The 14,489-nt window shown below is 45.9% G+C and overlaps 1 protein-coding gene across 6 annotated transcripts in view; it reads left to right on the top strand.

Annotated features, from left to right (window-relative positions):
• The window catches only part of NSF (N-ethylmaleimide sensitive factor, vesicle fusing ATPase), a 135,204-nt gene that overhangs the window by 41,522 nt on the left and 79,193 nt on the right, over nt 1-14,489 (top strand). For all 6 annotated transcript variants that reach the window (XM_073582344.1, XM_073582343.1, XM_073582346.1 and 3 more), the window contains exons 3-4: nt 2,387-2,486; nt 3,341-3,380. In XM_073582344.1, coding sequence (XP_073438445.1) covers nt 2,387-2,486; nt 3,341-3,380 — 140 coding nt within the window. The remainder of the gene's footprint in view (nt 1-2,386; nt 2,487-3,340; nt 3,381-14,489) is intronic.

Genomic DNA, 14,489 nt, shown 5'->3' with positions numbered 1-14,489 from the left:
ATTTCTTTTTAATTGATGTTGATGCATTAAATGTGTAGAGTTGGAAGGTGATTACATTGAATAAAATAGTATTACTTTGAAAACATGGTGTTTTTTCTAGGCTCGGACAACTATTCATTGACATCTTCTCGTATGTAAAATTTGGGTTTTCCAAAACCGTATACCGCATTGTAGAGCGTTCGTCAGGCTTCATTGAAAATCCTCTTTGATCAGAGCTTCATTCAGCTGTTAACAGCGTTATTGATAATTTATGATAATTATGGAGAATTCCTGATCATGGAAAATCCCTCCCCCACTCATTAGCTGCTTAACAGCAATTACACCTTCTCATCTGGAGGAGAACTCGCGCAAAAAACCCTACACTTCTTGCTAAAAATAGAAAACTGTTAAAATCATCAAGAACAGAATTTCGCATTGTTTAGTTTTAGTTTTTTTTTTAAATTTCCTTTTATTCTGGTTTTTAATATGTCCCTTCTAGATGTTCTACTGCAGAAACTTCCATGGCTCTTATGGGTTTCAGTAGATCAAGTCAGTGCGGACACCTCCACCCTAATGCTACCTCTTTTTGTGGCCTATATTTCCTTCAGCCAATGTTGGCCATGAGCCGGTGACAGGTTGTGTTCTGATGGAACCAAGGAATGTATCTGAGGCCTGGTTCACCACCTGTACTGTACCATCTCTTCTATTTACAGTGGGGCAAAAAAGTATTTAGTCAGTCAGCAATAGTGCAAGTTCCACCACTTAAAAAGATGAGAGGCGTCTGTAATTTACATCATAGGTAGACCTCAACTATGGGAGACAAACTGAGAAAAAAAAATCCAGAAAATCACATTGTCTGTTTTTTTTTTCATTTTATTTGCATATTATGGTGGAAAATAAGTATTTGGTCAGAAACAAGCAATCAAGATTTCTGGCTCTCACAGACCTGTAACTTCTTTAAGAGTCTCCTCTTTCCTCCACTCATTACCTGTAGTAATGGCACCTGTTCAAACTTGTTATCAGTATAAAAAGACACCTGTGCACACCCTCAAACAGTCTGACTCCAAACTCCACTATGGTGAAGACCAAAGAGCTGTCAAAGGACACCAGAAACAAAATTGTAGCCCTGCACCAGGCTGGGAAGACTGAATCTGCAATAGCCAACCAGCTTGGAGTGAAGAAATCAACTGTGGGAGCAATAATTAGAAAATGGAAGACATACAAGACCACTGATAATCTCCCTCGATCTGGTGCTCCACGCAAAATCCCACCCCGTGGGGTCAGAATGATCACAAGAACAGTGAGCAAAAATCCCAGAACCACGCGGGGGGACATAGTGAATGAACTGCAGAGAGCTGGGACCAATGTAACAAGGCCTACCATAAGTAACACACTACGCCACCATGGACTCAGATCCTGCAGTGCCAGACGTGTCCCACTGCTTAAGCCTGTACATGTCCGGGCCCGTCTGAAGTTTGCTAGAGAGCATTTGGATGATCCAGAGGAGTTTTGGGAGAATGGCCTGATGAAACCAAACTGGAACTGTTTGGTAGAAACACAACTTGTCGTGTTTGGAGGAAAAAGAATACTGAGTTGCATCCATCAAACACCATACCTACTGTAAAGCATGGTGGTGGAAACATCATGTTTTGGGGCTGTTTCTCTGCAAAGGGGCCAGGACGACTGATCCGGGTACATGAAAGAATGAATGGGGCCATGTATCGTGAGATTTTGAGTGCAAACCTTCCATCAGCAAGGGCATTGATGATGAAACGTGGCTGGGTCTTTCAACATGACAATGATCCAAAGCACACCGCCAGGGCAATGAAGGAGTGGCTTCGTAAAAAGCATTTCAAGGTCCTGGAGTGGCCTAGCCAGTCTCCAGATCTCAACCCTATAGAAAACCTTTGGAGGGAGTTGAAAGTCCGTGTTGCCAAGCGAAAAGCCAAAAACATCACTGCTCTAGAGGAGATCTGCATGGAGGAATGGGCCAACATACCAACAACAGTGTGTGGCAACCTTGTGAAGACTTACAGAAAACGTTTGACCTCTGTCATCGCCAACAAAGGATATATCACAAAGTATTGAGATGAAATTTTGTTTCTGACCAAATACTTATTTTCCACCATAATATGCAAATAAAAGGAAAAAAAAACAGACAATGTGATTTTCTGGATTTTTTTTTCTCAGTTTGTCTCCCATAGTTGAGGTCTACCTATGATGTAAATTACAGACGCCTCTCATCTTTTTAAGTGGTGGAACTTGCACTATTGCTGACTGACTAAATACTTTTTTGCCCCACTGTATATGCCCTATTACAAGATTGGCTGATAATCTAGTTAACCAAGCACATGACCTTCAAATGCAGCGATCTTGATGTTCACACGCGCTCATCATCTTTTTCTAGGCATGTTGTTGTAAGGACGTCACCAAACCATCGGTATATCTTCACCGTGAAGACTCACCACACTGTCCTGCCAGGCAATATCGCTTTCAGCCTCCCTCAGGTAAGACACTTGAGCAGCGTGCATGCCCGGCTGTGCTGCTGGACGGTGGCTGGTAACCTAGTCAGCAAGCATTAAACAGTAAACTGAAAAGTCCCTCTATTCTTGAGAACCTAGAGGATTGTTTAATACTATTAAAATTGCAAGTTTTTGCTAGCACTTTGCATTTTTACAGGGATGTTGAGACAACCCCTTAAAGTAACACCCCGTCACTAAAATTGTCCACAGCATGCGGTATCATCTAACGAAATGTGAAGGTTGTGGTCAGACTGCTGAGCTTTTTACCCCATGATTGGCTGCTATCGTTGAGGATGCTGCTGATGCCAAATTATATGGCAGCCTTAGAAATGCAATACATGGTCGAACAGACTCCGCCAAGCAAGGAACATACATAGTGACTACTAGAGCGTACGAAAACTGATCGTCCAGATTATTTACAAAAAAATTCCTTGATTTACTTATGACGGTATGGAAAGTTAGTGACTTTTTTTTTTTTAAACATTGCTGTGTTCTTAAGGTTTTAACAACCCTCTCCTCGTACTGTTTGGTCAAGCATGCATGTATTTTCCATGAAGGGAGAAAGCCATGGCCAGACACCCCTAGTGACAAGTTAGCTCCACATCCACGGGTCGACATATTTAAGTTTCTGAACCTTCTCTCCTCTGATGTCATCTATTGAGGTAGAGTCAGTAGGCCCTTGTACTGAATCGATCAGGTTTAGGTTGAGTTTTTTTCTTCTCACCAATTTAGGACATTCTTTAAAGTTATAAAATACTAGTATTCACCACCTTTTATGTTGTTACTGTAGCAATTACTGTATTTTATGGCTACTAACTTATTGGTTTTGCTTTTTATAGAGAAAATGGGCTGGTCTGTCCATCGGCCAGGATGTGGAAGGTAAGGAAGTTCTCCCATGGCTCCTCACAATACCTGAGGGCTGTGAACCTTGGGACGTAACATGTGGATAATTATGGTCCTCAGTAATGAGGCACATAGAGTTGGTGCGAATCAATTTGCAGGACTGGGTCCATTGTCAGTAATGTGTCGCTGATGAGTTCTGAGAACTGTCTCCTAAGTTACTGCACCTGCGGCTTTTCTTTCGAGTAGCAGGCCTGGACCTCACATATGCATCATGCCGCATTGATGATGTCGTGCCAAGCTGGCTAGGAGCTGTAAATTCTGTCCCTTAGGAGGAGGTTTTCATGGCTCCCATTCAGCAGCCACAGACAATGAAGTGTCCGAGAGGGTAATCCCACCATCTCTAATGAGGATGCACAGGGTGCTGGTCACTTTACTACAATGGTTTCACTTTTATTTGACTCATATACCGGCTCATTGGTGGCATACAATGTTGAAAGAGAGCGTCAATCAGCTATATGAATGTTACTTATCAGTCTGCAGCTGTGATATGAAAGAAGAGTTAAAGGCAACCTGTCACCTCATTTTTCAGCTATAATCTGCGGCCACTGCCTTTCGGGCTTATCTACAGACTTCTATAATGCTGTAAATAAGCCCCCAATCTAACCTGAAAGATAAGAAAAACAAGTCTTATTATACTCACCCGGTGGCGGTCCGGTCCAAAGCGTGTCACAGGTCCGGGGCCTCCCATCTTCCAGCGATCTTGTCATCTTCCTTGCTTCGTGTCGTTGCTCCTGCGCAGGCGTACTGATCTGCCCTGTTGAGGGCAGAGCCAAGTACTGCAGTGCGCAGGGCCTCTCTGACCCTTCCTGGCGCCTGCGCACTGCAGTACTTGGCTCTGCCCTCAACAGGGCAGATCAGTACGCCTGCGCAGGAGCAACGACACGAAGCAAGGAAGATGACGACATCGCTGGAAGATGGGAGGCCCCGGACCTGCGACACGCATTGGACCGGACCGCCACCGGGTGAGTATAATAAGACTTGTTTTTCTTATCTTTCAGGTTAGAATGGGGGCTTATTTACAGCATTATAGAAGGCCGTAGCTTATAGCTGAAAAACAAGGTGACAGGTTCCCTTTAAGAAATGGATTTTGAGTATGTTAAGTTCTTCACGTGCTCTGTATGTGATCGGTGGAGGTCTCTTGCTTAAACCACTCTGAATAAGGAGGAGGAGGGTGATTCAGTCTCCTTGTTACTTTCCATTGAAATGAATGGCAGCTATAGAAACTGGAGAATCTTCTTATATGTTTCCATAGCTCATTCACAGCAAAAGTGTGATTGGACACCGGCATACACCTCTTAAGGGGATTGTGCATTGCTTCTTGTTTCCACCTTGAGCATGTAGTGACGCTGCTGCAGGTTGAGCCTGACAGCTGCTAACTCAAGTTTTGGACCCTCAGCATATAATGTGCACGCGTCTTATTAGAAAAGAATAGGACACCTTCACAATACTTGTTAAGTGACTGAGCGTAGGCTCAGCAACTATCCCAGCGGCATACAGCAGCATCTCTCAGTGACTTGTATGTATATAAGAAATACCGAACAAACTCTTTAAGAATCGAGAGTGAAACTTTAGAGAGATCCTATCAATACATGTTTGTATCGAAAAATATTATAGCCATTTTTGTGCAACATTAGAATTTATACTTTTCTTTTGAGATCTGATGCACCAGTCATAAGTCTTATATAATCCATATTGAAATCTGGATGGAAGTGCAGTGGGGTCATGTCCATGTGCTAGAATCAAACTCTGGACATGGACACGCATCCAGTGGCCTGGCAACCTAATTGCATATGGCTCCTATACTGCCTTTGTTATGACTAGAACATCACATCTCTACAAAAAGACATGATTTTTTATTGGGGTACAAACAGTATCGGACTGGGGTGCCAAGGCCCATCAGTAATACTGACTTTGGGGGGCCCTCTTTTCACCTGCATACAAATATTACACTATCCTCATTCACAAATTTACCTATATCGCTATATAACAATAATATGGGTAGTTTGGTTGATGAATGATGAGAAGCTACTTTTTCTGTTCAGAGTGAATCAAGTGAATTATGACAAGTACTGCCCATACAGTGGGGCTGGTGGCCCAGATGTGCACAGGGGCCCACCGGGGGATTCCCCTGTTACCCTATGGGCCAGTCCGAGTAAAAATGCCTAAGGCCTGTTTCACACTTCCGTTTTTGTGTCCGCCAAACGGATCCGTTTCCGTTTTTTTGACGGATCCGCGGTAACCGTAATGGAAGTCTATGGGACAAAAAAAACGGATCCTGCAAAAAATGGCGGATCCGTTTTTTTACGGAAAACAACGGATTTTGACGGATTTGAAAAAACGGAAGTGTGAAACAGGCCTAAGCAGCCAAACCACTACTTATGTGTAAAAAAAAAAAAAAAAAAAAAAAAAGTGCTGACGGGTTGCATTTAAGTATACATGATATTTACAGCAATGTAAATTGTATCCCATGCAGAAAATAAAATGATACCTCAGGGGGGTATTCCCTTCCTTGGACATTTTAAAGCATATCTGCACAATTTGGTGGTCCTATACCCATACCAAAAGAAATGGACCGCACATCCAAAAATCATATGCTGATCTACTACCACTAGGCAAAAGGAGGCACTAAACTTTTATCAGCATGCACAAGAGGCAAAAAAACACTGATTTTTGTAAGCGGCTTCTTTACTGCCAACAGAGCAGCTTTGCCTACAGAAAAACATGCAGCAAAAACGTAATGTGTGAACATAGCCTATGAAGTTCTTAGGTTAACATTCTCATCAGACAGTACGAAGCCCATTGTCATGTATCGGCAAACCTCTGTGATTCCCTAACTTTTTAAAGGCTTACAGTACAGGAGTGGCGCCATGCACTACCACCGTCGCTACGGCAGTGTACCAGCGGGGTGGGCGATTTGGTGCACCACAGCACCCATGCTGCAAAGGCTGAGCAACCATTGCTCCAGGCTATGTCATCCCACAGGCACAGTGTCATGGCGAACCCCTCAGTGGGTAAAAAGTTAGGGTCACCATGACTTGGCAGTGGGCTTCATAAATCTGATCAGAATGTTAAGCAAAGATCGTCTTGTTCTGTTTTGTACATTTTTGCCTAGCAGCATTAGATTAGTGTATGATTTTTGGCTGTGCGGTCCGTGTCTTTCTCTACATCTATGGTGCAGTGTGGTGGTCACACTTCTGTGCCTGCCAACAATTGGATAAAAGCGGGTCCCCTTCTAGGCCAGTTATTTGCAGCTTCCTGGTTGCGGATGGTCATGTTTCGGTAAGCGTCCTTAGAATTGAATGGGAGGAACAGGGACATGATCAGGGGTCCAGAGATATGAAATACAGGCGGCAATCCTCCATAGATCCACAGAACTAAAACTTTGGCCTCTGCTGGAGTCTGATTGTGGTAAGATTTGCATGCTCTTTTCTAGCTAATAGTGTTGGTGCGTACCTCGGCGGGGAATGGCGTACAGCCATTTACATGTCACACATATGCTTTCTATGGCTTTAATAGCGCAGAGAATTGTCAGTCATTTGATAGCTCCCTTGCATTAATCCTGCGTTCTTTGCCTGAACCAGAAGGCAGTTTCCGGCCGTGCACGGAATAATTGAGGCGCTGGGGAATTAACTATGTCTGTGGGTTCTATGAATAATCGCTCTCTGATGCCCGGCTCCCTTGGCTTTATGCTGATATTTTATTAGCCTGTTAGTGGTTGGGGGGAGTGTGAGTTTTTTTATGGATTAAATAGATCCTCTCTGGAGTATTGTATAGTAGCTGTATTCTCAGCTTTGTGTGCACCATATGGCAGCACAATAACCGTCCCTAGACAAGAGACTACCATTAACATTGTGTCCGAGGAGCAGTTTTCTGGTTAACCTCTTAATGACCGCCAATACGTCTTTTATCTGACCTGAGATATAAGAGAATAGCATCCCCATACAGGTGACAATCCAGCAGCTGTCTGCTGTCCACTATAGCTGAAAACGTGCTGCATTAGCCACGATCAGTGTTTGCACTGTCCAAATCTGTTTAACCTCTTAGATGCTGCTGTCAATAGTGACTACATCATATAAGTGGTTAACAGAGTGTGAGGGCTTCCACTTTATCATAATTGGTGACCTCAGATCATGACTGTATGGTCCTGATGTTTGCCATGGCAATTCACGACCAAATAGCGGCCTTAGAGTCTGGCAGCTGTTGTAACCTGTTCAGAAATTAGCGGCATTTAGGTGGTAAAAATACACATTTTCATTTCTGTCATGCCACTTTGCATTAATTCCTGAAAATCACCTGAAGGGTTAATAAACTACCTGACTGCAGTTTTCAATATGTCAGGGGGTGCTGTTTTATACTAGTATAATTTTTTGGGGTTTCCCAATATATAGGGCCCCTAAAGTCACTTCAAACATGATAGGTCCCTAAAAAAATAAATTTTATAAATTTCCTTGAAAAATTACTGCTACGTTTTTAAACCTGCTAAAATTCTAACAAAATAAAAGAACATTTTACAAATGGTGCTGCTGTAAAGCAGACATGTGGGAAATGTTATTTATGAATGTTTTTGTGTGGTAGGACTATCTTGATTAAAGGGATATTCATTCAAAGTTTGAAAATTGCCAATTTTTTAACATTTTTCTCAAATTTCTGATGTTTTTTTATAAATAAACACAAAACATATCAACCTAAATTTACCATTATCATAAAGTACAATGTGTCGCAAAAAAAACAGTCTCAAAATCACTGGGATTTGTTGAAACGTTCCGGAGTTATTACCACATAAAGTGACACTGGTCAGATTTCAAAAAATTGGCTCCGTCACTAAGGGGTTAAAATTAATAATGAGAGGTTTAATCGCACCAGCAAAATGTTTTACTGGGGTCCTGTGTCTCCATTAAAACGGAGCCGTGGTGCATATGCGTAAATTTCTCCAATAGATAGTTAAAGGGGTTTTCCCACAAACAAAAACATAATAAATGGATACTGGAATAATAATTCCATGACTGAGTGTAAAAAAAATAAATAAATGTTCCTGTGTTGAGATAATCTTGCATACGTACCCATTCTTTGTGCTGTATAATGGCTGTGTCTGACCGTGCAGGGACATGGTCTGATCATACCACAGCTCCTGGGCAGGGGAGGAAGCAAAAGCGAGGATACACACAGGACAGCACGGGATCACAGCTCCTCACTCTTCTTTCTAGACAGAAGTGTATATGTATCAGCTGCCATCTCCTATCTCAGTAATCGGAAAGTCTGTCTTCACTGAGAATTGAGAATTCTGAGAAATGACTGATCAAGTCTGAGCAATGAAAGAAGCAGATTTCTGTGATAAGATATATTACAAAATCTCTTATTTTCATGTGTAGTATTAATTTAGGAAATAAAATGTAAGTTGCCGGTTACTCTTTAAGTCTACTCTCAGGTGAGGTAACAAAGTCTCTATGACAGAATTCTCTTTTTAAGCTTACTAATGCCAATACGGGTTCTCAAGAGCATCTCTAGCTTGCTGGAAGCAGAACTGTAAAATAAAGATTAACGCTTTATTCAACATGTATCTTTCAACGTCTCTCATTGGGAATATTTGTTATGAGACCTATATAATGTTTCCCTTTCACATCGCTTTTCAAGAGAGCTGCAGTACTCTGAGACATTATAACCTTTAATCCGAAGACCTCCTTTCTGATGAGGTGAGTGTGGGTGTAACACTGCGGCAGCTCTCACGTGGTGCCCACTAATGCCATCAGTCACCGACATATGGCAGTGCCCATGTGGATCTTGTGTTGAGCGGTTTGCGGGCAGCAGATGGATCTGCAAAAACTGTGAAACTCGGGAACGGCCGGGCAAGGTGATCTCCTCTCCAGTTCTTGTTCCTGGATCTGTAGATTAGCTTTTGTTAAGCATATAAATCCGGTTTTGACATTTTCTTTATATTTGCTGCTCTACATCTGCATTGATTCATCTGATCTGAGCTGTCACCGTCATTTGGAGATATTTTGCTTTTTTTTTTTAACTAAAAAGATATCATCTGTCATGACGTGTCTGCTTATAAATCCTTGTATTCCCCATGAAACAACTATCCTGCAATGTGGCGTTCCTGTGTTACTTCCCCATATATTTAAATAAAATGACTAAAGCGTGTTGTCATTCCCTTTTTTCAAAGGAGTGCGGTCCTTTATGTAGCTAATCCACAGGCACAATCCATATATATATATATATATATATATATATATATATATATATATATATATATATATATACACAGTTAGGTCCATATATATTTGGACAGAGACAACATTTTTCTAATTTTGTTTCTAGACATTACCACAATGAATTTTAAACAAGACAGTTCAGATGCAGTTGAAGTTCAGACTTTCAGCTTTCATTTGAGGGTATCCACATTAAAATTGGATGAAGGGTTTAGGAGTTTCAGCTCCTTAACATGTGCCACCCTGTTTTTAAAGGGACCAAAAGTAATTGCACACATTAAATAATTGTAAATAAAATGTTCATTTCTAGTACTTGGTTGAAAACCCTTTGTTGGCGATGACTGCCTGAAGTCTTGAACTCATGACATCACCAGACGCTGTGTTTCCTCCTTTTTGATGCTCTGTCAGGCCTTCACTGCGGTGGTTTTCAGATGCTATTTGTTTGTGGGCCTTTCTGTCTGACGTTTAGTCTTTAACAAGTGAAATGCATGCTCAATTGGGTTGAGATCAGGTGACTGACTTGGCCATTCAAGAATATTCCACTTCTTTGCTTTAATAAACCCCTGGGTTGCTTTGGCTTTATGTTTTGGGTCATTGTCCAGCTGTAGTATGAAACGACAACCAATCAGTTTGGCTGCATTTGGCTGGATCTGAGCACACAGTATGACTCTGAATACCTCAGAATTCATTCGGCTGCTCCTGTCCTGTGTCACATCATAAATAAACACTAGTGACCCAGTGCCACTGGCAGCCATGCATGCCCAAGCCATCACACTGCCTCCGCCGTGTTTTACAGATGATGTGGTATGCTTTGGATCATGAGCTGTACCACGCCTTCGCCATACTTTTCTCTTTCCATCATTCTGGTAGAGGTTGATCTTGGTTTCATTTGTCCAAAGAATGTTCTTCCAGAACTGTGCTGGCTTTTTTAGATGTTTTTCAAAGTCCAGTCTAGCCTTTTTATTCTTGATGCTTATGAGTGGCTTGCACCGTGCAGTGAACCCTCTGTATTTACTTTCATGCAGTCTTCTCTTTATGGTAGATTTGGATATTGATACGCCTACCTCCTGGAGAGTGTTGTTCACTTGGTTGGCTGTTGTGAAGGGGCTTCACTTCACCATGGAGATTATTCTGCGATCATCCACCATTGTTGTCTTCTGTGGGCGCCCAGGTCTTTTTGCATTGATGAGTTCACCAGTGCTTTCTTTCTCAGGATGTACCAAACTGTAGATTTCTCCTTCGACTCATTGGGGGACACAGAGACTGTGGGTGTGTGCTTCTGCCGTCTGGAGGCTGACACTAAGTATACAAAAAAAGAGTTAGCTCCTCCTCCGCCGCATACACCCTCGCCCCCAGACCGGGCGTAACTCAGTTTTTTGCTTAGTGTCTGATGGAGGCACACGCAGTCTGGAGCTCCAGACTAGATTTTTTTTTTTTTTTTTGGTCTCTTTCTATGAAGATAAGATAGGGGCGACGGATCCTATAGAGAGGGTCCGATCTCCCCAAATCATCAACGGGCGACCACGTGTGAGTAACCCTCCACGTTTTTTCTCTCCCGCACCGAGGGACACATCTGGGACTTTTCCCCAGACAACCATTTTTCTTTGTTATTTTTTAAAGAGGTGGAACGCATCCTGATAAGAGGATTCGGTTCCCCATGAACCCCAGCGGGCGAGCACGTGTGAGTGATCCTCCACGTTGTTACTCTCCTGCAACGTGGGAATGCATTAATGCCCCTACCACCCCTAGGTAGGAGACCAGGGGTGGTCCTGGAGGCGCAGGTGAGCCAAGGGATAGAAGCGTTGAAGACCGGGTAGCCTCCCCCTCCCTGCCCAGGGATGGGGTTGAGAGCACCACAAACCCACGGCGGCCCGGCTCACCTTCTTGGTTGATGGGCGTGGAGTGCGGCTGCGGCCCCCGCTGTATGGTGACCGGGGAGCTCCCGCCCTCCTCCCTCGAACGCCGCACGTGTAGTGCGGCCAGAAGCGGCGGCTGTGGTCCCCGCTGTATGGGGAGGTCCGGAGTTCCGCGCGCCCGCCCGCCGACTTCCGGGGGTAGCCGGAAGCCCCGCCCACTAACTTCCGGGGGCGGAGAGCGGCGGGCGCGCGCAGTTACCGGGGAGCTCCCGCCCTCCTCCCTCGAACGCCGCACGTGTAGTGCGGCCAGAAGCGGCGGCTGTGGTCCCCGCTGTATGGGGAGGTCCGGAGTTCCGCGCGCCCGCCGACTTCCGGGGGTAGCCGGAAGCCCCGCCCACTAACTTCCGGGGGCGGAGAGCGGCGGGCGCGCACAGTTACCGGAGAGCTCCGCCTCCCTCCCCCTCCTCATTTCCTCGCGAAGTGCGGCCGGAAGCCGCCGCCTATCTCCCGGAGTGCGCCGCAAGTGCCCCGACGAGTAACGCCGCACGCCCCGTGGAAGAGACGCAAAGTGGACATTACCGGTGGGTGAGTGCAACCCCGTTTCGAGTGCCGCACTAGTGGTCAAGGAAGGGGTTATCCTCCTCCTCCTACCCTACCCTGCAATATGTCTGGCAAAGGGAAAACTCATTCTTTCCTATATGCTGTTTGCGTTTCCTGTGGGGTCAGGCTGCCTAAGGCGCAGCCGGGTAAATTTTGTGAAGCTTGTGAGTCGGAGCGAGCCCAGGAGCCCCCCATTGTTGCAGAGCCTATAAGTCAGGATCCCCCAGAATGGGCGGTGTCTTTATCACACTCTATGATGTCCCTTACAAGGGCAATTGAGTCTCTTCGAGGCCCGGGCAGAGACAAGGATGGTGGTCTGCCAGCGGAAGACAGCTCATCCACGTCTCAGGACCCTCCGACCGTTAGAGGCCGCTCCAGCACCAGACAAGCTCATAGCAAAAGAGCTCGTTCCCCGTCGGCCGGACCCTCTGGGGCTTCGGCGGCGGGTATTAGGGCATCTCGTTCCCCGTCGCCGAGCTCAGGAAGCGAGCAGGATGAGGGCGAGGAGGAGGGGGAGGAGGCCTGGAATCCAGAAAGCCTGGGATACCAAGACTCGGTGGACAGCCTCATTGAGGCAGTCAACCAGACATTAGAGATCGAGGACGATGTGTCCACGGCCTCAGGTTACAAAGTCTCCTTCAAGAAAACCAGGCGACCGCATAGAAAGTTTGCCACGCATCCGGAGTTCGAGGAGCTAGTCCTGAAACATAGGGAACACCCGGATAAGCGTTTTGCAATGCAAAAAGCGCTGCAAGCAAAGTATCCGTTTCCTCCTGAACTCCATAAAGGATGGGTGGAGTCGCCAGTAGTGGACCCACCGGTATCACGTTTGGCATCAAGATCGCTATTGTCGATACCCAGCGGTTCTTCTATCAAAGACCCAACTGATCGCCTTATAGAGGGGCTTGCCCGCTCGGTGTATGAGGCAGCGGGGTCGGCCCTGGCCCCCTCCTTTGCCTCTACTTGGGTGGCTAAGGCCATGGTTTCATGGGCGGACGCTCTGCATAATGCCCTCCAAAACAGAGATCTGCCTGCGGAGGTCTTGGAGGTGACAAATCAGATATCAGGGGCAAGTGATTTTCTCGTCAGCGCCTCTCTGGACGCGGCCGAGTGTTCTGCTGTGGCAGCAGCAAATGCGATCGCCGTTAGGCGAGCATTATGGCTGAGATTGTGGAAAGCGGATTCTATCTCCAAAAAAATCCTTGACCTCATTGCCTTTTCAGGGCAATCGGTTGTTCGGTGAGAGGCTTGATAAGCTTATCTCTGAAGCCACAGGGGGGAGGAGTAGTTTCCTCCCGCAGCAGAGGACTTGGCCAGCATTCAGGCAGACACAGAGGCGTTTTCGGCCCTTTCGTAACCCCTGGAGGGGGACTTCGGCCAGAGCATCCACCTCCGCAAATGATGGTCAGATTAGGGAAAGGCAAACCTCTTACAGAGCCAATCCGCTGGGCAGAGGCCGAGGCCGTTTGCCCAGAACGAGGGGGGCCAGATCCCAAAAGCCTCCAGCAAAATGACTCGAGGCGCTCCGTACCTGCGGACGCCTACTAAGGTTCAGCCATGTTTGGGTCGCAGTGGCACGCGACGCTTGGGTGGCAGAATTGATATCGTCCGGGTACAAGATAGAGTTTGTCGGACTCCCGCCACGGCGATTCTTCCATTCCCGGTTTTCCGGAACAGTATCGCAGGCAGAGGGTTTGTTACAGGCCATAATGACGCTACGGCGCAACGGGGTCATTGTCCCAGTGCCGAAAAGCGAAGAGACACAAGGTTTTTACTCCAACCTGTTTTCGGTCCCCAAAAAAGACGGGACAGTAAGGCCAGTACTAGATCTAAAAATCCTAAACAAATTCATCAGAGTCAGGCGGTTCCGGATGGAATCCCTCCGTTCGGTCATTGCAGCCATGGATCCAGGGGAGTTCCTGGCCTCGATCGATGTGCAGGATGCATATCTGCACATTCCGATTTTTCCTCCACACCAGAGGTTCCTGCGTTTTGCGATCGGAGGGCGACATTTTCAATTTGTTGCTCTGCCCTTCGGTCTGGCCACTGCTCCCAGAGTCTTTACGAAGATAATGGCGGTGGTTATGGCCATCCTGCATGCTCGGGGCATAACGGTACTACCTTACCTGGACGACCTGTTGGTAAAGGGGCCGTCGTTTCAGGCGTGCCAGGAGAATGTCAGTATCACGCTGGATACCCTGGCCCGTCTAGGCTGGTTGATCAATCGGAGCAAGTCGTCCTTGGTTCCAGCCCAAAGAATCGTGTTCCTAGGCATGATTTTCGACACCTCCCGGGGGCTGGTGATCCTCCCTCAGGACAAGGCGCGAAAAATCAAGCAAGGAGTACGGAACCTTCTGCAGCCGGGCATCAGATCCATCCGGTACGGCATGAGTGTGTTGGGCAGAATGGTGGCGGCGATG

The sequence above is a fragment of the Dendrobates tinctorius genome, unplaced genomic scaffold, assembly GCF_039654945.1.
Source record: "Dendrobates tinctorius isolate UK_male_01 unplaced genomic scaffold, ASM3965494v1 ptg000071l, whole genome shotgun sequence".
Taxonomy (NCBI): Eukaryota; Metazoa; Chordata; class Amphibia; order Anura; family Dendrobatidae; genus Dendrobates; species Dendrobates tinctorius.
Note: the sequence above shows the minus strand (reverse complement) of the source record. Positions and strands in the feature narration are given on the sequence as shown.